The sequence below is a fragment of the Thunnus thynnus genome, chromosome 15 (assembly GCF_963924715.1).
Source record: "Thunnus thynnus chromosome 15, fThuThy2.1, whole genome shotgun sequence".
Classification (NCBI taxonomy): domain Eukaryota; kingdom Metazoa; phylum Chordata; class Actinopteri; order Scombriformes; family Scombridae; genus Thunnus; species Thunnus thynnus.
In genome coordinates this window covers 6893301-6920024 of record NC_089531.1, presented here as the reverse complement: position 1 = coordinate 6920024, position 26724 = coordinate 6893301, and the positions used below count along the sequence as shown (strand labels likewise).

Here is a 26724-nt window from a genome sequence, read left to right as displayed (position 1 = left end):
TTTTATTGATATTAATAATTAACAATTATCTTTGATAATCATTAATTATTGCTGATAGCCAAACTTGTAGCCACGGCCCAACATATATATATATATATATATATATATATATATATATATATATATATATATATATATATATATATATATATATATATATATATAAAAAATCCCTCTCCCTCTCATCCCCCTCCCATGGGGGGGTGGTGGTGTGTCTTCCTCAAGCTCGGGTCCTCTACCAGAGGCCTGCTGTGAGTTTGAGGGTTCTGCGCAGTATCTTAGCTGTTCCTAGAACTGCTTGGCTTGGTCATTCTCAACCACCTTAGAAGGTGTCTTCCATTGTGACCTTGGGACCTCCAACCCATACTCAGTGCAGATGTTCCTTTACACTATGCCAGCCACTTGGTTATGGTGTTCCATGTACGCTGTTCCTGCCTGCATCTTACACCCTGCTATTATGTGCTGAACTGTCTCAGGAGCATCTTTGAACAGCCTGCACCTGGGGTCCTGTCTGGTATGGTAGACAGAGTGCCTGTTCTTGTGCTGCCATGATTAGTGCTTCTGTGTTGTTCTTCAGTCCAGCCTTTTCCAGCCACTAGTAGGATTTCTTGATATCAGCCACTTCTTCTATCTGTTGGTGGTATATGCCGTGTAGGGGCTTGTCCCTCCATGATGGTACCTCCTCCTCCTCCTCTGCATCATCGGGTTTCTGCTGCCTGAGGTATTCACTTAACAGTTCATCTTTGGGGGCCATATTCCTGATGTATTCCTGGATGTTGGTTGTTTTGTCCTGGACAGTGGCTCTGACGCTCACCAGTCCTCGGCCTCCCTCGTTCCACTTAGTGTACAGTCTCAGGGTGCTGGACGTGGGGTGAAACCCTCCATGCATTGTGAGGAGCTTTCTTGTCTTGATATCAGTGGCCTCTATCTCCTCCTTTGGCCAGCTTATTATACCAGCAGGGTATCTGATGACTGGCAGGACGTACGTGTTGATGGCCCTGATGGGAGTCCTTCATGAGCAGGACTGTCCGCCCTTGGGTTGACCACTCTGGGTGCATCCCATCCATCAGCAGTTGGTTCATTTGTGCTGCCAGATGTTCATGGAGTGCAGTCAGTTTCTTTAGCCAGTAGGCGTGGGTCATGTCCGGGCCTGGTGCTGTCCAGCTCTTCATACCTGACACTCGTTCTTGGATGTCTGCCATTGTAATGGTTACTGGATCTTGTTCTGGGAGATTGCTGTGGTCTGCTCTTAGATCCACTAGCCACTGAGCATTGGTGTTATGTGATGCCTCCTTATGCTCTTCCAGTATTGTTCAGTCTCAGCCCTGGGAGGATCTATTACCTTGCCACTGAGAGTACACTTTCCATGGTTTGGTGGAGAACATCCTATTTACTCTCCTGGCTTCTGCTTCTCCTGTGTATCTCTTCAGGCAGGTAGCCAGAGCTGTGAGCCTTTGGCAGTCTCCAGTGACTCAGGTATAGACAGCTTGTTGTACTTCCTGGGTATCCCTTTCGTCCCCACACCTTTCTGTAGCTCTGAGAGTTGACTAACTTCTCTCTGTGTTGCCTTGATCTTGGCCTCCAGCCTCCTTCTCTTTGGGGGGTGATGCTCTTTGTGGCTTATGGTGTTCATCTTGTAGCCAAGCATCTCTAGGATCACTGTTGCTGTGGTGTATATCAGCTGATTGGTCTCCTGACGGTCCTAGTAGGGATAGTACGTAGTGCTGCATTCACATCCTAGCAGACTTTCAGAGGGTACTTTGTCACTTAGCCTTGGTAATCAGCTACGGGGGTGCCAGGTGTCCAGTTTAGTCATGATAGTCATTCTTAGGTCAGTTGCCCTTGTGTTAAGGTCGTAAGGGCTTGTTGGGGCTTGGTACCCAATCTCGGAGTGTGGGGAGGATGATGATATCTCCCCTCTGACCTGTCGTCCTGGCTCCCTCTTGCCGTAGCATGTTCGTGTACCTCATCAATATAAATATATATATATATATACTCACGGGGGCCTTTTACTTTGGATACTTTAAGGACATTTTGCTGATAATGCTTTTGTACTTTTACTTAAGTAGAATTTCAAGTGCAGGACTTTTTTAATCCTGGAGAATTTTGACATTGTTGTATTACTACTTTTACTTAAGTAAAGTAATTTGAGTACTTCTTCCACCACTGCCATCAAATTGTCGTGACTTTTTGACTGATTGAATTGTATTTTTTCAATCAGTTAATCTGTGTTCAATAATTCAATCAATTATCTGTAAAGGACTTCTATAAATTGTAAACATTTTAGGGTGAAGATATTCTTACTGTATTGTTTTTAATAATGATGTAAATAAGTGCAAATAAAGTCAGGAAAAAACATAACATAACTGCCGCAATTATACATCATTGTGTTTTGAAAAACCAAACCAACCAAATAATTGGATTAAGTCACATTTAGACCACATGGGATTATTATGATTATCATCACATAGTGTGCATAAACGCCTTGTGGCCTCTCTCGGTGCTGATCTTTCTTTCCCCTCTTCTCATTTCTCAGTTTGTACATCCTCGACTCCTTCCCTCGCCTCCTCTCCTCGTGTCTTAATCCCTCCCACCTGAGATGCGAGCGGAGGAGGCGAGGAAGAGACAGGAGGAGAGAGGAGTCGAGGCAACAGGCATTTAACAAAATGAGACATAATTGCTTCGGAGCCGTCATTCTAAAGCGACGTCAGTTAAATAAGAAGTGTGGCACAGCTGCATCATCTGTCCATTGTTTTGTTACAGTCTACCGCTGTATTTTATGATTTCTGTCAGATGAGCATCACAGTGTTCATGACAACTTGTATATTTACTTTTAATTCAAATCACAACGTGTCATAATGTGACAAAGATGTACGGATGTCATACATTGTTAAATTGTATTTAACATGCACACGCACATGTGTAGCCTTTATATATTTTATGGTTTGTATATGTGCATGTGTGTGTCACGCCTCTTTTAAACGTCACGGGTGCCGAAAAACTTCCACAAAGGATACACCTGTGCATCCTCGCTCATAGCTCCTCCAGCAAGCCTCCTCTTTCCTCGAGATGCAATATAAGAATTGAGACATCCTTAAACATTGCGTGCTGAGATGAGTTTCCAGGTCACAGGCAGGACAACGGAGAGAGGGGACGAGGAGGCACAAAATAGAGAAATGAGAAGAGCCCTTTGTTTACTAAATTCCCATTGGTTCAGATGGAAGATGAAGTGAGCGCCCCCACTTGTCCTACCCTCAGTTCACCCTTGAGTCTCGTGAGGGAATCACAGCTTGTTAGACTCTGGATAAAGAAACTTAATGTAGGATGAAGATCTTGGTTTTTCTCACCCTCCTTGTAGTAGGTCTACACAGCGCGGCGGCAGGTGAGTCAATAGTTTTTCTTTTTTTTAAGTCGGCTGATGGTAAAAGAAAAGGCTTTATATCTGTAGAGATGGCTACAAGAATTTAAGGTTTGTTTCATAGTATTACATGTTTAGTTCTTTGATTTCCTTGCAGATTATAGGAATGTTTAAAAAGTCAAAACTCATTATCTGAAAATTCACTTTAAATCCTGTCTGTGCAACGCGTTGATTAATCCCTGTTTTGAGTAACCTGATAAATGTTTGGCTAGATGACTAAAACTAAATAAATGATGACTAAAATGCAACAAAACACATTTTAAAGTACACTTAAATATAGCTGTACTTGCTACTTTTAGACTTTCTGTCCTGATCTTTTTTGCTCCTCTTTGTTTTCTGTCTGTCTAACTTAAGTTTCACTTTCCGCTAACTCAGTTGTTGATTTTGTCTGGTTACCCATGACTCTAAGTTTCTACTGGTCAGAAGCGAAGCTTTTTGCGCATGTTGCGTTTATCGCTGGTCCAAAGTTCAAATTAAACAACTTTTTAAACTTCTCTTCTGAGTTCTTTATCAAATCAAAAATGAAAACAGTGATTTTGATGCTTTTCTTGTGTCGCTCTGTATCAGCAGGTAAGATTTACTGAAAACGTTTAGTAGCCTTACTATAATTGTGGACTTCTTTGAAGATACTGCTTTGGCTGCACTAAACATCATCAGACTTTTGCATACGGCCATATGTTTCTGGATTACTTCATGTAGAATAATTGAGATAGACTTAGATTCATTTCTAACATGTTCATTAATTAATCATAAATTGTACTGGTATATTTAGAGCTCACTTTACATGTAGGTTAATGTCCTCAAACGACCAATAAGAGGGGCGCTGTGTTATATGATGATAATGCAGCTTGAAACTGTGCTTTGTATGTAAGCTCATGGATGTTCTCAATATCTTTAATATCAAAAAGAATAGGAATGATGAAATACCTTCCTATTCATTAAAGTTTATTTTGTAATAAAGTAGATAAGATAAATAACCATTCAGTAATTTCTGACCTATGACCCACAGGTGCACTGACATGTGTAGTCTACTGTTTATATTTATTATGTATAATTTGACTGAACATAGAAAAGAAGCAGCTTTTGTGTTTCTTTAAATGATCATAATTGAATATACAGGCTTGTTTTACAAACATTAGTGATGTAAACACAACTTTAAAAGCACCAGGAGACATTTTATAATCAGACAGTGCATAAAAAACCCTGATAATCACTTTTGGAGTTATGGTTCCAGTCATGTGTTTTACATTTTGTTTTTTTGGCTGATTACAATTTTTCACATTTCCCACAATTTCAGTGCAAAAAGTGAAAGAAAATTTCACAAATTGTATCACAATTTTTGAGAAAAACTGCTGCAAAAATAATAATAAAATATAATTACCAAAAAACCCAAAAAAAAAAACTAAGTGAAATCCTGGAGGGACTGATATATAGTTTGTCAGGTCAACATCTCCACTAACTGGAAACTAAACTGGAGTTTTACTTCACACTAAAAAAAATATATATGAAAAAAACAAAACAAAATGCATCTATCAATGAAAGTCAGACATTTGAATGATCTGATGTCTAAATAATTGACTGGTTTAATATTTTATTTCAGAATAAATATGTTGTTAAAAACATAATTAATTAATTAATTAATTAATTATTAACTGCACAACAGAGATTGTCAGGAGGATGTACTGTAGCTCCGGTTGATTCTGTGCACAGGAAAATATTTTTATTTTATGTAAAAGTTATTTATAAAACTGTAATTGAGAAAACTGAAATGATGACATTAACTTTTTCTTACAGTGACTCACTCTCTGAAGTATTTCTACACTGGGTCCTCTCAAGTCCCAAACTTCCCAGAGTATGTGTCTGTTGGGATGGTTGATGAAGCTCAGATAAGTTACTGTGACAGCAACACCAACAGAAATGTACCCAAACAAGACTGGATGAGCAGAGTCACAGCAGATGATCCACAGTACTGGGAGGATATAACTCAGATCTGTGTGGGTAACCAGCCGAGCTTCAAAGCCAACATTGAAACTGCAAAGCAGCGCTTCAACCAAACTGGAGGTTTGTTTGTGTTTCACTGTTTACTGATAAAATGTTGTTTATGCTTTCACTCTGTTTGTTGTATAGTAGTAAACAAATGTGAACACACACAATCATTCCTCATCAACACTGTTTTATATGGAGCTTTACACTCACACACACTGAAACAGATTAAAACACACATTACTGAGACTGAGACTCCTGGATGCTGCTATACTGCACTGATCCAGTGTTTCTGTCCATCCCATAATAACCAATAGAGATTATTAACACTTGATCTCCACTAGATTAGATCAGAATAATCTACTGAACTGCCCACAGTGTAGAAACCTGTTTATCACAACAGTTTTACAACACACAGCTGATAGAGGAACATTACCACCTGGTTTCTTAAACTATGGCACAGGACTTTAAATGGGACACAGGCTGCTTTTGCTGGGTCCCCATATGACAGAACTAACATCAAAAGCAAGGAATCTCTGAATGTCTGTCTGCATGTTTGTATGTATGTGGGTTTGTCCTTCACATATCTTGTGAACTGTTCATCTGATCTACTTCATACCTGGCGGGTGGATTGCTGGAGAAACGAGGAAGTGTAAGGTCGATGTGTGAAGTTGTTTGGATGAGCCGTTCCTGAGAAATATATAAAAAATAGCTCATAAATAACATTGATAAAGTTGATTTGCTTCTTCTTCTTCTGCTCGTGGAGTCAACAAACAGAAATACGGACAGCGCCACTCTGCTATTGCAACCCACTTTGTGGTCGGAGGTGGAATTACATCTGTAGTGATAATGACTTGAAAACGTTTAAGAGACTTGAGTTCTCCTGTTGAACTGTGTAACGTTACTGTGAATGAAACTTGGCATGTACATTCAAGACTTAGTGCAGGATGTCTCAGGCACGTTTTGATTGGGCAATACAGTTCATCCAATCAACTTCCGCTGTACTGTCTACTAATCCTCTGCATGAGAGGTGTTATGGGGAGGTGCACAACTCTCTCTAGGTACTGAGAAATCAACCCAGGCCACACCAGCTTCAACAGTGTGTGTTGGTCTCAGTGGAGGCAGTGTGTCTCTGTGGTAAAGACAGGAAATGGACTCTGTTTCCCAGCAGTCTCTGCCTCTCTGTCTCTCTCTGAGTGGTCCACACTGTCCAGATGATGATTGGCTGTGAGTGGTTTCCATCCAGCCAATAACAGCAGAAGGTGTAGATCTTCTGTTTTGGTGTGTGTGAATCAGTGTGTCTCTGTGGTGAAGATGTGATATCAACTGATGATAGCTGACTGTGCTGAGATCTCACTCTGGTTTACTGCAGTCTGTGTCTCTGTCTCTCTCTCAGGTGTCCACATTTACCAGGTGATGTATGGCTGTGAATGGGACGATGAGACTGAAGAGGTTAATGGTTTCATTCAGTTTGGTTATGATGGAGAAGACTTTATAGCATTGGACCTGAAGACAGAGACATGGATCGCTCCAAAACCACAAGCTGTCATCACCAAACACAAGTGGGATCATAACAGAGGTCAGACAGTACAGTTCAAACATTACCTCACCCAGGAGTGTCCTGACTGGATAAAGAAGTACGTGAACTACGGGAAGAGCTCTCTGATGAGAACAGGTAAAATCACATGACCTGATGTAGTTTCATGGACACAACAATGTTAATAAGCCTCCTCTGTTTCTAACTTACAGTAACATTACAATAAATATGAACCAACATACAGAGAGCCACTGTGTCTCAGTTTACACACATTTCTCTTTCATTTTCTCTCTCACCTCTCTTCATCTCTCTGCCTCCCTCCACCTTTACCCCATTTTCTCTCTGTCTCTCTCCCACACATTCATCACCACTCTTTTTCTCCTCCTCCTCTCTTTGTTATCTAGTCTCTCACTTCTCACCTCTCTCCATCTGTCTTTCTTCTCCTCTGTCCCTCCCTCCTTTTCTCCGTCACACTTTAATGAGGTTTGTTTGCATGTGATATATACTGTATACATAAGTGCTACTAAAGCGTTTAAAAACATTACATCAAAGAGGAATGGTAATATATTCCAATATAAAGTAAATAATAATAAAGAAACTATAAACTCTCTTTGTCTTTACACTCCAGAGCTTCCCTCAGTGTCTCTCCTCCAGAAGACTCCCTCCTCTCCAGTCAGCTGCCACGCTACAGGTTTCTACCCTCCAAGAGCCGCACTGTTCTGGAGGAAAGATGGAGAGGAGCTTTATGAGGACGTGGAAAATGGAGAGATCCTCCCCAACCACGACGGATCCTTCCAGATGAGTGCTGACTTGGACCTTTCATCAGTCAAACCTGAAGACTGGAGGAAATACGACTGTGTGTTTCAGCTCTCTGGTGTGAAGGACGACATCATCACCAAACTGGACAAAGCAGTGATCAGAACTAACGAAGGTAAGACTGGAATCAGAAGTGATGGAGGTAGGAAACACAGTTTAGTTTACTTTCATCTGATTTATATTTTGTTTATTTGTGACAGATGGGTTTTTTGTCTCCTTCAGTGGTTTCTTTTGTTGTTTGTCTCTGGTTTTTAAGTCATCTAGATTTCATTTGTCTCTTTGGACACCAGAAGAATTCATGAGAAGTTTTTAATCTTTAATTTTTCCAAATGATCAGATGAAATTCAACATTCTTTTAAATTATGTATGTTTTCCTCTTCAGTACAGTTTCTATGTTCTGTAAAATGTTATTTGATCACAAAGTTTATTTCTTCTCTGGTTGTTAATTTGGTCCAAGTCTAACTGACTGTCTTAATGCTGAGAAAGTTTATTGAAACACTTGGCCAAGCGGAGAACTGAAACAGTGCACATCAAGGTGTTCTGCACAAGATGCTGTCTCTTCCCGTTCTGCCTTCTGAAGGTCTGAGTCTTAGTATTTAACCCAACAGATCAGCCTACAATATGAAAAATCAGTCTAATTGGTTCACTAGTTTCTAAACAAGGAACTGCACTTTAGCTGTGTTAGTTCAGGTCACGTTGCATGGATCCTCAGGTCACCGTCAGCACACTCTGGTTTGAATGTTTGATTATGCCGTGGAATCGATGCATTCACTTATCCGTGCTGTCTAGAGAGTCTCCAGCCATCTCCCTGACCTTGGTTACCGGGACAACGCTGGTTCACTCTTAACCAGATGTTTATCCCAAACATCACATATAGCTGCATATCCAAGGAGAGGCAGTTTCTCTCTCTGTAAGACTTGATGTTGTTTACTCTGTGACCTCAAGGCCCATACTGGACCCAGTGTAACCCAATATGTAACCCCTGATGGAAAATTCCATAACAAAAGCATAATTATGTTCAACATTGTAACATAGTTTTCAACAGGCGAGTATTGTAATTTAACTAAAAAACATTCAAATAGTAATGTTTTGCATGTCTGTGTTTCTGTTAAAACTAATGAGATTATAGTAAAGCTTTATGGTTTTAACTCCCAACACTGATAGTTCACCAAAACACACTCAGCATCAGCATGTTTGTCTTGTTCTTGTGACTTCCTTTCAAATACTCAAATTGTGTTAATAAATATAATCTGATCCATTTAGTGATTAAAGAGTGACATAAATAAAATTGGATGTTGTGTTTGGGTTCCAGGTTCTTCAGGCTCCCTGTGGGTGTTGTCATTGGAGTTGTTATCGTACTTGTGGCCGTGCTAGCCGCCATCGTTGGATACGTCCTCTGGAAAAAGAACAATAATGGTGAGAGACAAAAGATGTTTTTACTCATCATAAAGGTTTTTTTTTTTACTTCATAGATGTATTTAATATACATATCTGTGCTATTGTTTTGGTGATAATATTATAACATCATATATTTTACTTCTGGTCCATAAAGTGTAAATATTTGATTTATAATTAGTTGACATATCTTGTAATTGTGATACAGATGTTGCTGTTTTCTCTTTGTGTTCTTTCATAAATATTGAATAAATAATAACTGTGTAATACTGTTTTCTGTATTTCAGGGTTTAAACCTGCTAACAGTAAGTATTTTAAATATTAAAAAATGATATTTTTAATCTGCTTTTTTCCTTGGATGTCACTTGACAACATTATATAAAAATATTTCATAATTATGAGAAATATTAAAATTTCAATATGAACAACAGACATTAGTAATTTGTCACTCATGTCCAGTTTATCTCTCATGATAAAATCAAATCAAATTGTTTTTCTTTTTGCAGTTTCAGACACTTTTTCATCATCATCATCATCATCATCATCATCATCATCATCATCATCTGTTAAAGTTCCAGTTACTAACTGATGACAGTGAGTACTTTATTGTATCAACTTAGCTCACTGAACTAAACAATATAATACTACTAACAGTCTCCCAAACTGTTGTTTTTTTCAAAGGTGAAAACACAATTTAGACATGAACTTGTGATGAACCAGATGTTTTAGACTGAAGAAGTCAGTCTTATGAAGCATTTTTCAGTGTGAGATCCAGTATAACTACAGAAAAATGTTGACATGTTTTACAACAAAAGGCAAAAATGATTGAATAATGAGATTTAAGTACCTGAACCTGTTGTTTACTGTGTTTACCTGCATTCCTGCTTCATTCTTGTGCTTCGAATGCTGTTAAATGCAGGTTGCTTTTGGTTAAACGTGTGACAGTCAGACATAGATACCATATTGATTAAAGCTGAAAATGATTTCATAATCTTGTGTTGTAAACTGTTTATTTGATTAGAATATTTTCCTTAAAATATATATTTCTTTAATTTCTCTCAAAGCTTTTTTTATGGCTCCTATTTGTTATTTTCTTTAGGATCCATTCTGTCATTACAGTCTGTGTCTTTGATGTGGTGATTATTAAGGACATTGGTGTAATGAAGAGTGTAATATCTCATTTTGACTACAACTTGTACAGATTCGGGTTTTATAAATGAATAAAGTGCTTCTGAAAACCCAGTTAAGATGTTTCTGTTTATTTGAGCTTCATAGTTTAAGGATTTTTCAGGAATTCTGCCTCATTAAAAGTTTTGTTTTGATTCAGGAAGCAGTGAGGCTGTTCAATAACACTAAATGGTTATAATAATTGATTTATTTTTACTTAATTTCTCCTAATTTCATGAATATATGTGACGAGAGTCATTTATTATCACAATGATTTGACAAATTGACACCAACAGAAAGTCAGGTGATATCCTCAGGTGGTTTCCCATCAACAGCTCAGAGGAAGATACATAATCTAACCAGAGGGGCTGCTGTTACACTGCTGACTCCTCTGTAAAGGTAAACTCAGTATTCAACTCAAGGTTCCATCATCAGTGAGCTGGAAGAGCTTCAACCAGAGTTCAAGCCTCAGTGTCCATCCCGCCAGAGTGTCCTTGAGTAAGAAAGACTCCCCACTACCTTTACTTAAACACAGTGTTGAGGTTCTTGTACTTTACTTGAGTATATCCATTTGAAGCTACTTTATACTTTCACTCCACTACATTTCAGAGGGAAATATTGTACTTTCTACTCCACTATATTTATTTGACAGCTTTAGTTACTTTTCAGATGAAGATTTGACACAATGGATAATATAACAAGCTTTTAGAATACAACACATTGTTAAAGATGAAACCAGTGGTTTCCAACCTTTTTGGCTTTTGACGCCTTATAAAAAGCAGTGTGTAGTCGGGGTCACATTTCAGATGTCTATGAGTTGTTAACAGCTCCACCAAATAGTGATTTTTCCTTCTAAAATGCTTCAGTATTAATAATCCAATGATGTCATATATAATAATATATCAGTCAGAGGGACCAAACCACTATTTTTACTGCAATACTTTAACTACATCAAGCAGATAATACTTATGTACTTTTACTAGTTGAATTTTTCATGCAGGACTTTTACTTAAGTGAAGGATCCGAATTCTTCTTCCACCACTGGTTTAGTCTGACCTTTGACCTCCCAGTGGAACATGATGAATTGATGATATGTTTAATATCAGAGCTTCAGTTTGTGCTAACTGATGCTGATGATGATGCTCTTACTGAAGGCTGGAATCACAGTGTAACTCATGATACAACACTACAATAGTTAGATCACAACACAGGAGATTCTGTGACACACAATATAAGAAAATCATCTGTGAGACATCATGATATCTGAAGAGCAACAAATACATCTAAAAACACTAAATCCAAATCAAACTGTTGATGTATTCAGTTTCTGAAGTATTATCAGTTTCTCATTTATAGACAGTTTTATAGACAAAGATCACAGTGACCTCTGACCTCCTAGAAAGTCAATACATCCCTGCTGTTATATTACATAACATTAGCAAGTCATGCCAGATCTCTGTATCACATAAAAACAAAACTTAACAGACTGGTCATGTGATTTCTCAGAAGCACGAGGCTGAATTTGCTTTTTCTGCCCAGTGGGGGAGCTCTAACTATGTTCTAACTTAAGTCATGTACTATCAAGGTGGCTTTCTGATCATAACTGCAGATTGTTTTGTTGATCACATTACAGAAACAGGAGCACTATAACTTGCTAGCTCGTGCAGATTCAGTCTGATTCGCTGCTTCTGCCAGTTCCAGATAATTATGTTGTCGTCTGTAGAGTTTCATTCATGTGTTTATATAAAAATGAGAAGCCCCACATCAAGACCTTATTAAGACACATCACATAGACCATCTTCTATACTTTAAAATTCCATTGGATGAATAAAGGTAGTGTGTTTGGGACTTAAATATCAACAGCTAACTTGCAGAATTTTCTGTGTCTGCCATTTAAAAAGGTGTGACATAGTGACAGTGTGTGCTAACATGTATTCTATGTGTGTTATGATACCATGAGCATCTTAGATTAGGAGCTAAAAACTGTTTTAAAGTTGCTGTTTCTTGTCTAGCTGTGCTGTATTTGTCAGTGCAAAACAGAAACAACACTATACAAGCATGAATGGAGAAAATTACACACAGTTGTAATTTAGACTTCACACTGTCAAATTTACAGTTAAAATAGCAAAACTGCTGTGTGAATAAATCTCTTGGTTCAAAAATCAAGAACCATGTGATCTGTTCACACCAGCTCTTCAGCTTTTGGTTCAAATTCAAAACATGTGCAGAAGTAAACAGAAATTTTAAAAATAAAACATTGCTCCTAAAGTCCTCAGCGACGGATTTGGTTGCAGACGTGGTTTACACAATATAAACTATTGATTTCTTTGATTTCTTCTTTTGAATGTGGGTTTGAGTTTAGATAAAAACCTAGAAAACCACAATGCTCTTCTTCATAAGGCTCTATTGAGTATTGAGTATATAGAATATTAGGTATCAGTGAAAGTACTCTGAGTTTATGCATGCTTATATGAAATTCAGATTGGTTTTTAGATTGTAAAGTAACATTTAGTAATGTTTTATATATTTTTAATATTGTTATGTAAATGCATTGACTTGCCTTGGTGCATGAAATGTGCTACACAAATAAACTTTCCTTGAACTCACATTTCTTCATAATGTTTATTCTGCATTTTTATATGTTTTCTTGCCATAGTTATGTTTCATAAATTATTTTTGAATAGAGAATTTGGGCGTCCACAGTGGTCTAAATGGTGTTTGAAACAACAAGTCCTTCAAATTAAATGGCCAAATAAAGGTTTTTACAACATAATAAGAATAATACTGATGATCACTGATATTTGGGAGGTCAAAACAAAATAATTGGCCGCTGGTGAACCTTCATCTACTATCCAGTCAAAAACTGTCAATAGAAGAGGCTCCTCCTCCACCAGCTGTGCCACCACTGTCCGTCCTGACATCTTCCCATCACTGTTCCTGTAAAGTCATTGCGTCAAATGTACATATTTAACTACATATTTTACCATTCAGGCATTTTATTCTGTAATGTGGTGTCTGTGCCCTCTATTGCATTTCTGCTTAATTTTGTTTTGGGTCAACTTCTTTGTAGTCAGGAGGAAGTAGAAAGAAAGAGCATGTGGCACTCAGGATATAGATCAGCCCAAACAGAGCACATAAGTTCATCTGCTGCATCACGTTGTGGTGCGTAGGACTCTATCAATAGCAGTTCAACAATGTGTATATGGAACTTTGTAAGCGTACAGTTAGTTTAGTATTGTTTTCATACTAGCTTGCAACTTAGCCATGTGGTTCTTCAGCGTTTAGCTATTGATATTGGGCATTTTTCCTCGCTAGTGCATATCTATGTAGCTGTCTAATTAGTATGTTTGGTTTGAGTCTATTGACTATCATTAGCCTACACAAGATTTAATTTAGAGTCCTCCATGCTCGGGCTCTTCATACTTACCCCTGTATAGCAAAAATTACATTATTTTGCTATATTCTGCCTTCAGTTTTACCTCATTTCCTCACCTCCTGCTACCTGCGAGCTGTGGTCTGCATCATGGCCTACTTGTATCACTGATTGCTTTCTCTGCATCATTATATCATCATTCCCCTGCTTTTCTTGCTATCCTCTGCATTGTCATTGGCCTTTTCCTCATCATAGAGGGCGTTGGTCCTTCTCCCTGCATCATACAATCTTCTTTTTCATTCGGCGGGTACCAGCCATCTACCTCGTCTGGTCAGAGCTGACCATACTTGTGCTCTTCGATACTTCCTCATAGCAAACATTTCAGTGACTGCATAATTTTGTCTTGCAATTTCACTCCTTTTCATTCTTCTCTCACCTTGAGTCTGCATATTTTTGGAGCATCCTAACACTAAGTCTTTTCAGTGGACTTTGACTAGCTGCCTATCGTGGTAGTACAACTAAGGAGGACAGTTTAGTAAGTTTCTCAATAAGCAAACTCATCAGTCAAATGTATCAGCACATTCATCAGTACATGAGTGTATCACTGTCAGTGTATTTTATTAAGTTCTTCAGCAGTGAGCGTATCCTTCTTCATGCGGCCCAACATCAGCTCACTCTGATTGTCTTCAGCAGTAGCTCTGTTAAGTGTGGTGCTTCAAGTCATATCAAAGCTTTCTCATGTAAGCGCTGCTCACAAGGTAATAGCTCAACAGCTATATTTCTACAGAGTTGGGAGTATGATTATTCAGTGGCTCAAGTCTTTAATAAGTCTTTAATATGCTTTTATTGAGGGAACTACGTACTGCTGACTGTGTTGCTTGGCCACTATGGGAGGCTATACTTCTACAAGCTGCTTTTATCAGCGTCATTGGTGTCTGAGTTTAGTCTTTTATCTAATAAATGTTTATAAAATTCATTCATACATGTTAACACCTCGTTTTTCGACCTTTATGAATTCTAAGGGGATGTTTTGGCGACTATAATTCATTCAATCCCAACATTTTGTATTACCTTTAATTTCATATTCTTCAGTCTCTAAGAAATTTAAACAAAAGTACTGTTCATATATTGACCTATGACTCCCTTTCCATCCTATGTTTCAGCTCAATATTGTTAGCTGTCCAGGTCAGTGCTGACCTAGTCATTATAGGGGGTGTTTTGTCTACAGTTCACTGTTCATTTTAATCTCTTAAACTCAAAAAATGTATTTTCTGTGTCATGCCCAATATTATGTTTCATCTCTTAGCAGATTATACCATCTTTATGATTAAATGTGGCCTGTTTCATTCCTGCTTGGTAAGCAAGCGTTCTTTAGGGGGGAACATCAGGCTGCGTATTTCTTGTGTCCTTTATTTTGGGTTATTTATATTGCTGCTGCTCAGGGCCGATGCCCTGCTCGACTTACAATATCCTGTAGAGTCTAAGCACAATACTTCTACACAAGACTTAATTATCTCTTATCATCTGGTAGAATACACATTATCTTTATTTCATTCACTTGTTCTCCTATGAATTGAGCTTTTGATAAGTTCAGTCAGGAGGACTATCTTTGCATGTGTAGGCCATAGTTTTATTTATTATATCATCCGGCATTCACATCTCACGTGCATTTTTACTCATTATTCCTTAGTTGTCTTTGCCTGGGGCTGTCAATCGATATATCAGCGGTCACATCTATCCTAGCAGCAGCGACACACCTTCATCGTAGCCTATCACCTGCTGCCGTCTTTCATGTAAGTTAACATTATTCGGGGCTTTCTTTTAGGATAGGTGCAGCTGCTTCTGCTGCCAACACGGTATTTTGTCTGCCTCCCTGTAACAACTGGGATGGTGGTCATCCTCCACCTACACCTCCCACATTCACCCCAGACATCAGCACTGTTCTCACAATCAAAGTTCTCCGAAGCCTTAATCCTGGTAAGTCATGCATATAACTGGTGGTGGTGTCCCAGTGTATGGGTGTCTTTCCGCTGCGTATCACATTGCTGATCATGGCTAGTATATTCGCGCTTCTTACAACATCAAGACTTTCACATTCTCATCACATAGCACATGTGTGTATAGCTATCAGGCCTCATGTCACTCTGCTTTCGTTCTTTCATGACCTCACTTTTCTCTTTAATGTGCAAAACAAGGTCTTCAGGACCTCATGTCACCCACCACATAGTAATGGTGATCCCAAGCTCAGTCTTGATCTTTCAGCTTATTTATCTCATATTAAATATATAACAGCTATTCTGTTCAATTTTTCCTTTGCATATTTTACTAGAAATCCATTTCCACCTGGTAAGGTAAGGATCAAGACACATTGCGTTGGTTTGTATGTTCCTCTCAGTTCTCTTTCCTTTCTCTTCTTTGGGGGGATATCCTATTCTACTCTCACCTTAACTTCCCCCTTATAAATACGATGACATCACGATGAGATCTAATCGGCAAAAACTTTCACATTTTCATCTCATTATGCACGTTCAATAAAAATTATTGTCACTTAAAAAAGGAATCTCTCCTGATTGAAATGGAGCTTAGTGTAAGTTCAAGCAGGAAAACTATTACTCATTCATTTATTCACTGTCATTACTCTCTCTCTGCTTCTCCTGCTCTCTATCAGCTGATTAGCGGCCTTAATCTTAGATAACAAATCAGATTCCTACACGATTTCTATCAGCCTATCACGTCTTAGTGGCCAAACTTTAAATCTGTTCTCTCTGTCCTTGTCAGCTGTCATTTCAGTGTGAATTGACGCGACCCTCCACCACCCCATTCACCTCCACTTCACCACCAGAAGCCTGCTCCTCCTCATCATCCAGATTCCAATATTTCCTGATTCATCACCACCACCTGTGTCTAGACTCTATCGGGGGATATCCTATTCTACTCTCACCATAACTCTAATCAGAACATTTTCATCTCATTATGCAATGTTCAATAAAATTATTGCCACTTAAAAAAGGAATCTCTCCTGATTGAAATAAATCTGTATCATTCTGACCCCGTACAAGCCAGCCCGCAGCCTTAGATCCTCAGGTGGGGCACTTCTGGCTGTTCCAAAGTCGAGGCTTAAATCTAAAGGTGACCCTGCTTTTGCCATCAGGACCCCTCTGCTTTGGAGCAACCTGCCTGAGGAGATAAGGCTAGCAGGATCAGTAACTTCTTTTAAATCACTTCTTAAAACTCATTACTACAGACTTGCTTTTATATGATGTTGTCTTTTTTATTGTCCTTCTTTTTCGTCTTTTAATCTTTTTATCATCTCTTTATTGTTTTTCATTGTCTTCTACTGTTGTCTTCTTAATGTCGGACTTTTTATTGCTTTCTGTGCCTTTGCTTTGTCTGTTAAAGCACTTTGTAAACTCTGTTTTAAAGGTGCGATACAAATCACGCTATTATATTATTATTATTATTATTATTATTGTTATTATTACTATTATTATTATTATTATTATTATTATTATTATCATTATTATTATTATTATTATTATAGCTGTTTGAGGCCCTTTTAGTTGGGGGCCCCAGGCGGTTGCCTAACTTGCCTGATGGTTAAGTCCGCCCCTGCTGGTAATGTATCAGATGTTTTAGATTGAAGAAGTCAGTCTTATGAAGCATTTCTCAGTGTGAGATCCAGTATAACTACAGGAAAATGTTGACGTGTCTTTATTATAACACTGATGTGTGAAAAACAAATTCAACCAATAACCTTTTTACCCAGAAATATCTCATATTAAATGAAATGAAACAGGCTGCATTGTATGAACACTAACAGATTCGATATTCCACCTTGTTTGTCTGTTTATCCGTCTTGACAGACCAGTGAACATTAGAAGAGGATGATGAACTTCAGTAAATGACTCTGCCCTCAAACAATATTCTTTGTCACAGAATATTAGCTTCTAATTTACAACAAAAGGCAAAATTTCACAGCTGTTTGTGCAGATGTTTTGTGGAGAGGGATCACTGCAGCAGCTTCCAGAGACCAAAGACATGAGGAGAGAAACAAGAAAGAGCACAGAGTCACATCATGTTTGATTCTTAATGTCCATAAACAGGATCTTGTGTTTGAATTTATACTCAACTATGAACACTTGACTAAATGATTTTCCTTTTGTCACAGGTGAGTTTATAAAAGACTTTAATTGAAGCAGACTTTGGTTTAACACAGTTCTTGTTGGATGTCAGAGTGTCATGTCATTGTTCAGCAGGTCAAATCTCTCTATGATGGTGTGTAAATGATTTCTAATCTGTTACAGGGTTTAGGGTTTTATAAATGAATAAAATGCCTTTGAAAACCCAGTTAAGATGTATGTTTATTTGAGCTTCAAAGTTTAAGGATTTTTCAGGAATTCAGCCTTGTTAAAGGTTTTGTTTTTGAATTGGGATGAACCCAGGGTCACATTTCAGATGTCTATGAGTTGTTAACAGCTCCACCAAATAGTGATTTTTACCTCTAAACTTCTCACATTGTTTCATTTCAATAAATGTTCAAATGATTCAATATTTCACCAAAAATCCAACATCATAGAAAAAAACAAACAAAAAAACTGAAAACAGATTTGTGTATCAGAACTTTGTTTTTTCTTCTTTCCTCTCCCATTAATCATCTCACGACCCCTCAGATTTATCTGCTGACCCTTTGGAGGGGCCCGACCCCTAGGTTGGGAACCACTGGACTAAACTAGCTAACTGTATATAAAGTCGTTGAAACTAGCTCCACCTCCAGCAGCTACAACAGTAACATGCTGCTCTAACACTGATGCTTCAGTATCAGTGGCGGCTGGTGGAGAACATGAGGAAAACCAACCGATAGCCTCATGTTATTTTACACTAGTTGGCTACTTATGTCTACTTTATGTTCAAGTTATATTATGTTCTTATGTTCAAATGCAGGGCTGTGCAGAGACCTTTAGAGGTGCAGGTGCTCAAAGTTAAGAAAGGGCACATGGAACAGGATTTTAAAACACCAACATGATTTATAGCAGAACCTGTTGAATTATAGCAAACCACATTCAAACAGAATGTAACATGGAATCTACAACAAACTGCATTATACTATATCATTGTCAATCAACAATTTTATATGCCAATAATACAATTTGCTTTCTAAAAACAAAAACCACTGAGTGGTGAAAAGGCTGCTTCTTTAAAGACATTTAGCATAAACATATTGTTTCTAAACAAAGAAGTGTTAATTTTAGCCCTGGAGTGGTTCAGATGTGTCATTTTACCAACAAAATTAAACAAAGTTAACTTCAAATTTATAGTATTGTTCTATTGTGACAATAGATTTATGTTCTCATCGCAAACAGACAACATATCACATGATTTATACGTGTTTCTTATGTATTTTCTTAGTATACAGAAATATATAAAGTACCACAAAGCTTATAATGTGATACAGGTTCAGATCAGTGCTGAATACTAGAAAGATTGAACACTAAAACATTCACAGATCTAAAAGTGTAGGTTCACATCAGAAAGTATTAATGCATGTATCAAATACATGACTTACACATTCTTATCTATATGCACAACATACAAAAAATAGCCTACAAAGCTGACATGTTAACACTGTTGTTATTCTAGTTACTTTAAATTTATTTTTCAATATTAAATATTTAAAACAAACAATGAAGAAATTGTCACAACAAGCAGCCAGACCTCCTGCACACTCATTCACTAATCACACAACATCAACAGGTGACTGAACAACCACTCAATTAAAAACTGGATCAGTTCCAAATGAATGAGTGAGTCCAGACAGCTCACTGTAACTCTTCAACAAGTAAACTACCTACAGCACATTATATGATCTCTGCTGCTTTCTTGTTAAGGAGATAAATTCACACAACAACCACAGAAACATTTAACCATCAGAGAAGAAATTAGCGACCAAAGAGACAGAAAGAGAGAAGATGTATCTGACTCACGTTATCTGACGTCTTCTTCTTTCTTTCATGGAGATGAAGGATCCATGTCATAACGTCCCACTGCATTTGTGGCATCTTGTTTGTTTGATAATTAGAATTTCAATAATGGATTTTTTCCAAAGAAGACAGAAATGATTTTGTAAATGATGTAAAAATAGAGGAGCAACCTCCTCTGCCTCTATGGACGAGCCTCCTCTGGTCATATATGAGACAACTGAGATGAAAATAAATAAAACATGATCAAAATAAAAAGGTAGAAGGGATTTTTAACCAGTGAGTGAGCAGGAGGAGATCAGTATCCTACCATTTATAACTATAACATCTGATATCATGTCTTTTCTCTTTTCAGCCAAACACCATCAACCTTGTAAGAAGAACTTGATTTTCATTGTTTTACATTTTAGATTTTTAGTTTATTTTCTTACCACAAGTGACATTCACTAAGTGCAAAAGTTGATCAAGGTTTAATTCCTTAATTCACCAAAATGTGATGCAAGCAGCAGTCTGTGATGTGAGGCTCAGAGTCACAGCGCCCCCTGCTGTTTCAGTCACTAACTAGTCATGTCTTCTGATCATACAGCAGCTCTCTCAGGTAGTTTACAAAGTGAGTGAGTAGAGAATGAGTAGAAGAGGATTAACTTTGACATCTGATGTCATGTCTTTTCTTTTTATTCCAGGTAAACTCCTCCATGTAGTAAGTATCACTTATTTCTATTGTATTTTAAATTTCAGACTTGAGTGGATTGAGTGGATGCTCGTATCCTGAGAAAAAGTTGAACAAGCTTTAATTCCTATAATTCACCTTCATTTAAAGCCACAACCACACATTCTCAGTGGGCCTTTGTTTACAGCAACTACTGTCAGTAACAGACAAATTGAGATTATTTGGTGAGTCAGGTATTTGTACAGACATGACAGTGGATGTATTAAAAGGGGAAGGAGGCCTACCAGCCTCCATATGTACAGGCTTGATTTTTGTGCTGCCACTGGATGCAGAGTTTGATACATGAAGTGGAAAAAACATATAAGACACAAATTATTATTAGTAGTAATTTTTTATATGTCTTGAAACAAACACAGTCAGGTGACATCAGGTGGTTTTCCATCAAAAGCTCAGAGGAAGATACATATTTTTTCCAGAGGGAGCGCTGTCACACCTCTGACATCTCTGTAAAGGTCAACTCAGTGATAAACTCAGGTATCAATCAGCAGTGAGTAGTCAAACATTATAAATACTACATTGTCTAAATAAAAGATCTAATACTTAGCCTGTTGCTTTGTTTGTGTAATAATCATGAAACCAAGGTTAAGAAGTAAGTTGTTTTTAAAAGAAATTAAACTAAACTCTATAACCTTTTCTGAAGTGCTTCATAAAGAAAAAGTGCGGATTGAAACAGTATAAATAGTTCCAACGCAGCAGCAAAATGAAAAACAGCATCAGGTGTCCAAACATCAACAGTGGTGTTAAATTTCTCTTTGTTCAAGCAGTTTTCAGCGTTCACAGTTTCACGTTAGTTCAGAAGCTTCTAGCTTGTAGGACAGAGCTGAGCTGAGCTGATGTTTGTGTTTAAGAAACTGTCTCGTCTTCCTCATGTTGTGGTTTTATTTCTTTGGTTGCTTTTTTCACTCCAAAGTTAAAGGTTGAACAAAGTAAATTATTGTTTAGTGGAAATGTTATCTGTCGGGATTGTTAAAGTATTTTGTGCAAAGACAAATGTGTAGGCCTAAATCAAATCTTAACGTACTGTACATTAGCATGCTAAACATAACACAGTAAGTTTTTTGTGTATGGACAGAGTGTTTACGAATAAGCTGCTTTCATAAATCTAATTGTATAACAAGATGGTATCACTGCAAACACTGATCTGTTTTAAATAAATCCCTTTTTAATGAATTGCAGAAACTGTAGTGCTGCACATTAACTGGAGTTTTGAACCTCTGGGTGGAGCCATTCACCACATTTAGTCACTGTAACACTAATAAAACCACATTGTTTGTTGTTGATGTTTTAATCAGGACTGTTGTCAACCTCAGGACATCCACACAGAACAAAAGAACAAGAATATCACATTACTGCAACCCCACAAGCTCCAGAGTGCTGATCTGTAGCTGACAGTGACCTCTGACCTCCCAGAAAGTCAATACATCTCTGCTCATTATATTACATCAGCCTTCAAAACATTATACGTGTTATATTACAAGTATTATTATATATGTTATAATACGACTTCAATGCGCTGACAAAGCTGAGAAACCCAAAATAAAGTCCAGTTCTGCACCCTCTAACATGGACTAAAACAAGCAAAAATTACTTTCACTTTCGTTAAAAACCTATTTCAGTCAGTTTTACCCGGATTTAAGTGACGTCGACTCTGATACTAAATTCCCATTGGCTCAGATGGAGGCTGAAGTGAGCGATCCTGCATTTTCTATCCTCAGTTCAGCCTGGATGATCGTGGGGGTAGCACAGTTAGTTTGTCTCTGGAAAAAGAAACATATTAGTTGTCAGTAAAGTCGTAGATACTGAGGCTCAAAATGAAGATGTTGGTTTTTCTGGCCCTCCTGGGTCTACACAGCGCGGCGGCAGGTGAGTCAATATAGTTTTTTTGTTTGTTTTAAGTCGGTTGATGGTTAAAGAAAAGGCTTCATATCTATAATCATGACAATACGAACTTAAGGGTGTTTCATGGTAGTAGACGTTTAGTTCCCTTGCAGATTATAGAAATGTTTAAAAAGTCACAAACTCATTATCTTAAAGTTCACTTTAAATCAGCGAGTTGATTAATTCATATTTTTTGGATAACCTGCAAAATTTTTGGCAAGATAGATTTCCTTCTATATTTCTGAAAGGGGCTGTTAAAACGTGTATTTTTCTCTTCTTTAACTATCTTTAATCAGGGCCATTATTTTATTTTATAATATTTTATCAGGACCTTTATGATCGATTCGGTCCGAGCGCGTTCTGGACAAAATGGCAGCACAATTACGCAGCGCAAAATAATCCAACACACACTCAGATAAATAAAGAAAAAAGGGAAAACATAACTAAAATACAACATAACTAATTTTAAACTACATTTTAACAGAGTTGCACATACATCTTTTAATCATTAAGTTATGTTTTCTATTAAAATTTACACATTTATGTTTCAAACAAACAAACAATGATGAAGATAACATCCTCAGTCAGTGTGTAACCGTTAATTTAGTGATATTAGTCATTACTTATTATTTTAGAAATGATGTAAATGTATTAAACCCTTTTCACAGTCTTGAAGACGTCACTACATTTCATCTTAAGTGTGTATAATTAACATCTACAGGCTACTGAGAAGGTTTTGGATTTTTATTTGTGACCATAGCAACATGAGTCAGGAGATGGCGCTGTTTTCATAGATATTGATGCTACTGAAGCCAAACAACTTCCTGCTCTGGTGGCTCAATATTTAATATCATTCACTAATGTCTGTAAACTAAATTACTGACATTCATCATTTATTTTGTTCAATGACTCAAATATAAACTTGTCAAATAACATAGATCACATGTTTAAAATGATTTAATACTGAGTTTTGTAAATTTTGTTATGTTACAATATTATGTCTTAATCTGTAATTTGGTATCAAATAGTCGTTTAAGTGATTTCTTCTGCAGAAATGTAAATATTTGTTGTTTTTCTTACAGTTCTATGACAGTAAACTAAATGACTTTTAGTTTTTGACTTTTGGTTTGATAAAACAAAACATTTGAAAATGTTATTGTGGGATCTGTGAACTTGAAATTGACATTTTTTTTTACTATTTATTGGTATAAAACAAATATTAATCGACTAATAGAAGAAATTATTACTAGATTATTTGATACTGAAAATAATTTTATAGCTGGAGCCTTAATCAGATGTTTTTGATATTTTGTTCAGGCATTTGACTAATAAGAAATAAATTTATTAGACATTTTTTTTCTGACCAGTTCAGAATTTTTCAAGTGCAGCTTAATAGTTTAACATCACAGAAATTTGATCTACATGCATTCAGACATCAGAGGGTTCAGGTTAATGGATTAAAGGAACTGCTGCATCAAACCAGACATTACAATAAAAACACATTAAATAAGGACACATGTGCAAACATCAGCCTGAGATAAAACAACCAAGCAAATTAGTCACAAAGTCTTTCACACTGTTAAAACTGACAAAGATTTAAAGACATAATTCTCAGAACATAAACATCTTAGTACATAAATGACAGAGGACAGTGGAGGATCATCAAATAAACAGTAATGTGATTGTTAAAACTTACAGACACTTGTATAAAGTTTATTCTGTTGAAACTCTGGAATTAAGTTTTGGAATCAGGACTAAGAGTGAACAATGATCAGTTCATGTTGGATATTAGAGTTAATAAATAATCTGCTTTTAATCCAGTATAAACTGATACTAATAGAAACAGTACAGAATGAGTACATGAGAGTAAAAATATCACCCAAGAGAACTTTATTAAATATAGAGCTGTAAACATTTCTCTGTGATTGTCAACAATTCAGAAGATTTGGTTTTACACAAAATATTTGTTATCGAAGATATTGGAAGTGAATCTTAAATATAATTCTTCAGTTTACATAAATCAAGATAAAAGTCAGGTTCATAAGGGACAGACTCTGATTTTTTTTTTATTGGTTTTATTAAAAAAAATCTCTTAAACTTAAACATTTACATCCATAAAACTTCTAACAACATCAGGGAAAAAAATGAAATTAATGATTATTTAATGATGAAAAATGACAAGAGCAATAGAAAAGAGCTAAACAACCCACTTCTAAACTGTATAAGGAGAAGTGCTTAAAACCTCAGGAAAAAGAAACCTAAGTTGTCGTCGTTTACAGTATAAAGACCATAATGGACGTAATATAATCAAATACAGAATACATCCAGGAAATCAACAGGCTTGTGATTTAGACCAGCTGTTCCATTTTGTGTTGTGGTGACTTGCGTGGTTACATATGACACTTCATTGGTAGTAGTTCACTTAAAAAAACTGCATTATGTTCCTTTGCTTGCAATTTTTGCCAATTCCCACAATTTTACCACAAAAGAAAAAATAAAACATCACAAATTGTATCACAGTTTTTGAGAAAAGCTGCTGCAAAATTATAATCACAAAATAAACTCAGTGAATCCTGGAGGGACTGATATATAGTTTGTCAGGTTTGTGGTTTCACATTTCAAACTAACACAATAATGAGGAGCAGACGCTACTAATGATGATCCTGAAGAATAAACGTCTCCACTAACTGGAAACTAAACTGGAGTTTTACTTCACACTAAAAAATATATCCAGCAGTAGATAAAACAATAATGCATCTATTAATGAAAGTCAGACATGTTTATGATCTGACGTCTAAATAATTGACTGATTTAATATTTTATTTCAGAAAAAATATTTTGTTCAAAACAGAGTTGATCAAAAATATTCAAAAAAATGATAATTGATGTATTTATTTATTAACTGCACAACAGAGATTATCAGGAGGATGTACTGTAGTTGCTTTTGATTTTTTGCACAAAAAATATTTTTATTTTATGTAAAAGTTTTTTTTATAAAACTGTAATTGAGAAAACTGAAATGATGACATTAACTTTTTCTTACAGTGACTCACTCTCTGAAGTATTTCTACACTGGGTCCTCTCAAGTCCCAAACTTCCCAGAGTTTGTGGTTGTTGGGTTGGTTGATGAAGTTGAGATGTTTCACTATGACAGCAACAAAAAGGAAGCAGAACCAAAACAGGACTGGATGAGCAGAGCCACAGAAGATAGAGCTGACTACTGGGAGAGGGAGACTGGGAACTTACAGGCTACACACCCGACCTTCAAAGCCAGCATTGACATTTTGAAGAATCGCTTCAACCAAACTGGAGGTTTGTTTATGTTTCAATGTTTACTGATAAAATGTTGTTTATGCTTTCACCCTGTTTTTTGTATAGTAGTAAACAAATGTGAACACACACACACACACACACCATCATTCCTCATCAACACTGTTTTATATGGAGGTTTTACACTCACACACACTGACACAGACTAAAACACACATTACTGAGACTGAGACTCCTGGATGCTGCTATACTGCACTGATCCAGTGTTTCTGTCCATCCCATAATAACCAACAGAGATTATTAACACTTTATCTCCACTAGATTAGATCAGAATAATCTACTGAACTGCCCACAGTGTAGAAACCTGTTTATCACAACAGTTTTACAACACACAGCTGATAGAGGAACATTACCGCCTGGTTTCTTAAACTACGGCGCAGGACTGTAAATGGGACGCAGGCTGCTTCTGTCGGGTCCCCATATGACAGAAGTAACAGTATGTTTTAATAAACCTGACTGACAGGACGACACGGTAAACGTCTCATTCAGATCACAGCACGACTCTACTGTACTGATACACAGTGTGTCCATCCCATAATAAACATCTAGTAGAACTACAGATTAGATTAGATTAACTTTACTGGACCACAGTGTGTCTGTGTCATAATAAACACACATAGTGCTGAAACCATTAGTCAGTTAATTGATTAGTAGATTAATTCTTAATAATAATAACTATTATTAATAATTAAGTAGATTAATTTGATGCTTTTATCTGTTTTATATCATTAAAAATTAAATTCTGTTCAGTGTTGATGAAACAAATCAATCAATCTGAAGATTTCACTTTAGGCTCTGTGAACTTGTTTTTGGCACTTTTCACTATTTTCTGATATTTCGTAAAGTAAATGTTCAATCGATTAATCAAAAAAGTAATCAATAGATGAATTGATAATGAAAAGAATCATTAGTTGCAGCTCTAAATATATAGTAGAAGTACAGATTAGATCAGATTAACTCTACTGTAGTGACCACAGTGTGTTGGTTCATACATGTAGATTAGATTAGATTAACTTCACTTGACTGCAGTGTGTTTGTGTCATAGACTGTATATAAAGATGGACGACATGACAGCTCCCCAAAAGTGAAGCCAAAACATCTGGATCGCCCCCTGGTGGCTGG

At 36.8% G+C, this 26724-nt stretch overlaps 3 protein-coding genes and 1 long non-coding RNA gene across 9 annotated transcripts in view; 2 read left to right on the top strand and 2 right to left on the bottom strand.

Moving 5' to 3' along the window:
• Positions 1-26724, bottom strand: part of psmb8a (proteasome 20S subunit beta 8A) — a 125299-nt gene that overhangs the window by 34489 nt on the left and 64086 nt on the right. The window lies entirely within an intron of this gene.
• Positions 3208-26724, top strand: part of LOC137198356 (major histocompatibility complex class I-related gene protein-like) — a 33048-nt gene continuing 9531 nt past the window's right edge. The window contains exons 1-7 of one of the 4 annotated variants that reach the window (XR_010931630.1): positions 3208-3382; positions 5213-5479; positions 6798-7076; positions 7567-7896; positions 9067-9170; positions 9437-9454; positions 9656-9743. Coding sequence is in view for 1 of the 4 variants with exons in the window: in XM_067612130.1 (XP_067468231.1) it covers positions 3325-3382; positions 5213-5479; positions 6798-7076; positions 7567-7869; positions 9067-9128 (969 nt within the window). In the remaining 3 variants the exon portion in view is untranslated. Of the gene's footprint in view, positions 3383-5212; positions 5480-6797; positions 7077-7566; positions 7897-9066; positions 9171-9436; positions 9455-9655; positions 10392-26724 lie in introns of those variants that run through there. The other 3 variants (XR_010931629.1, XR_010931631.1, XM_067612130.1) reach the window with 3 other exon arrangements.
• Positions 9675-26724, bottom strand: part of LOC137198362 (uncharacterized) — a 23585-nt gene continuing 6535 nt past the window's right edge. The window contains exon 2 of the long non-coding RNA XR_010931633.1: positions 9675-9730. This is a non-coding gene — a long non-coding RNA (uncharacterized lncRNA). The remainder of the gene's footprint in view (positions 9731-26724) is intronic.
• The window catches only part of LOC137198353 (major histocompatibility complex class I-related gene protein-like), a 25687-nt gene continuing 21052 nt past the window's right edge, over positions 22090-26724 (top strand). For both annotated transcript variants that reach the window (XM_067612120.1, XM_067612121.1), the window contains exons 1-2: positions 22090-22257; positions 25318-25584. In XM_067612120.1, the coding sequence (XP_067468221.1) occupies positions 22206-22257; positions 25318-25584 (319 nt within the window). In that variant the 5' untranslated portion in view covers positions 22090-22205. The remainder of the gene's footprint in view (positions 22258-25317; positions 25585-26724) is intronic.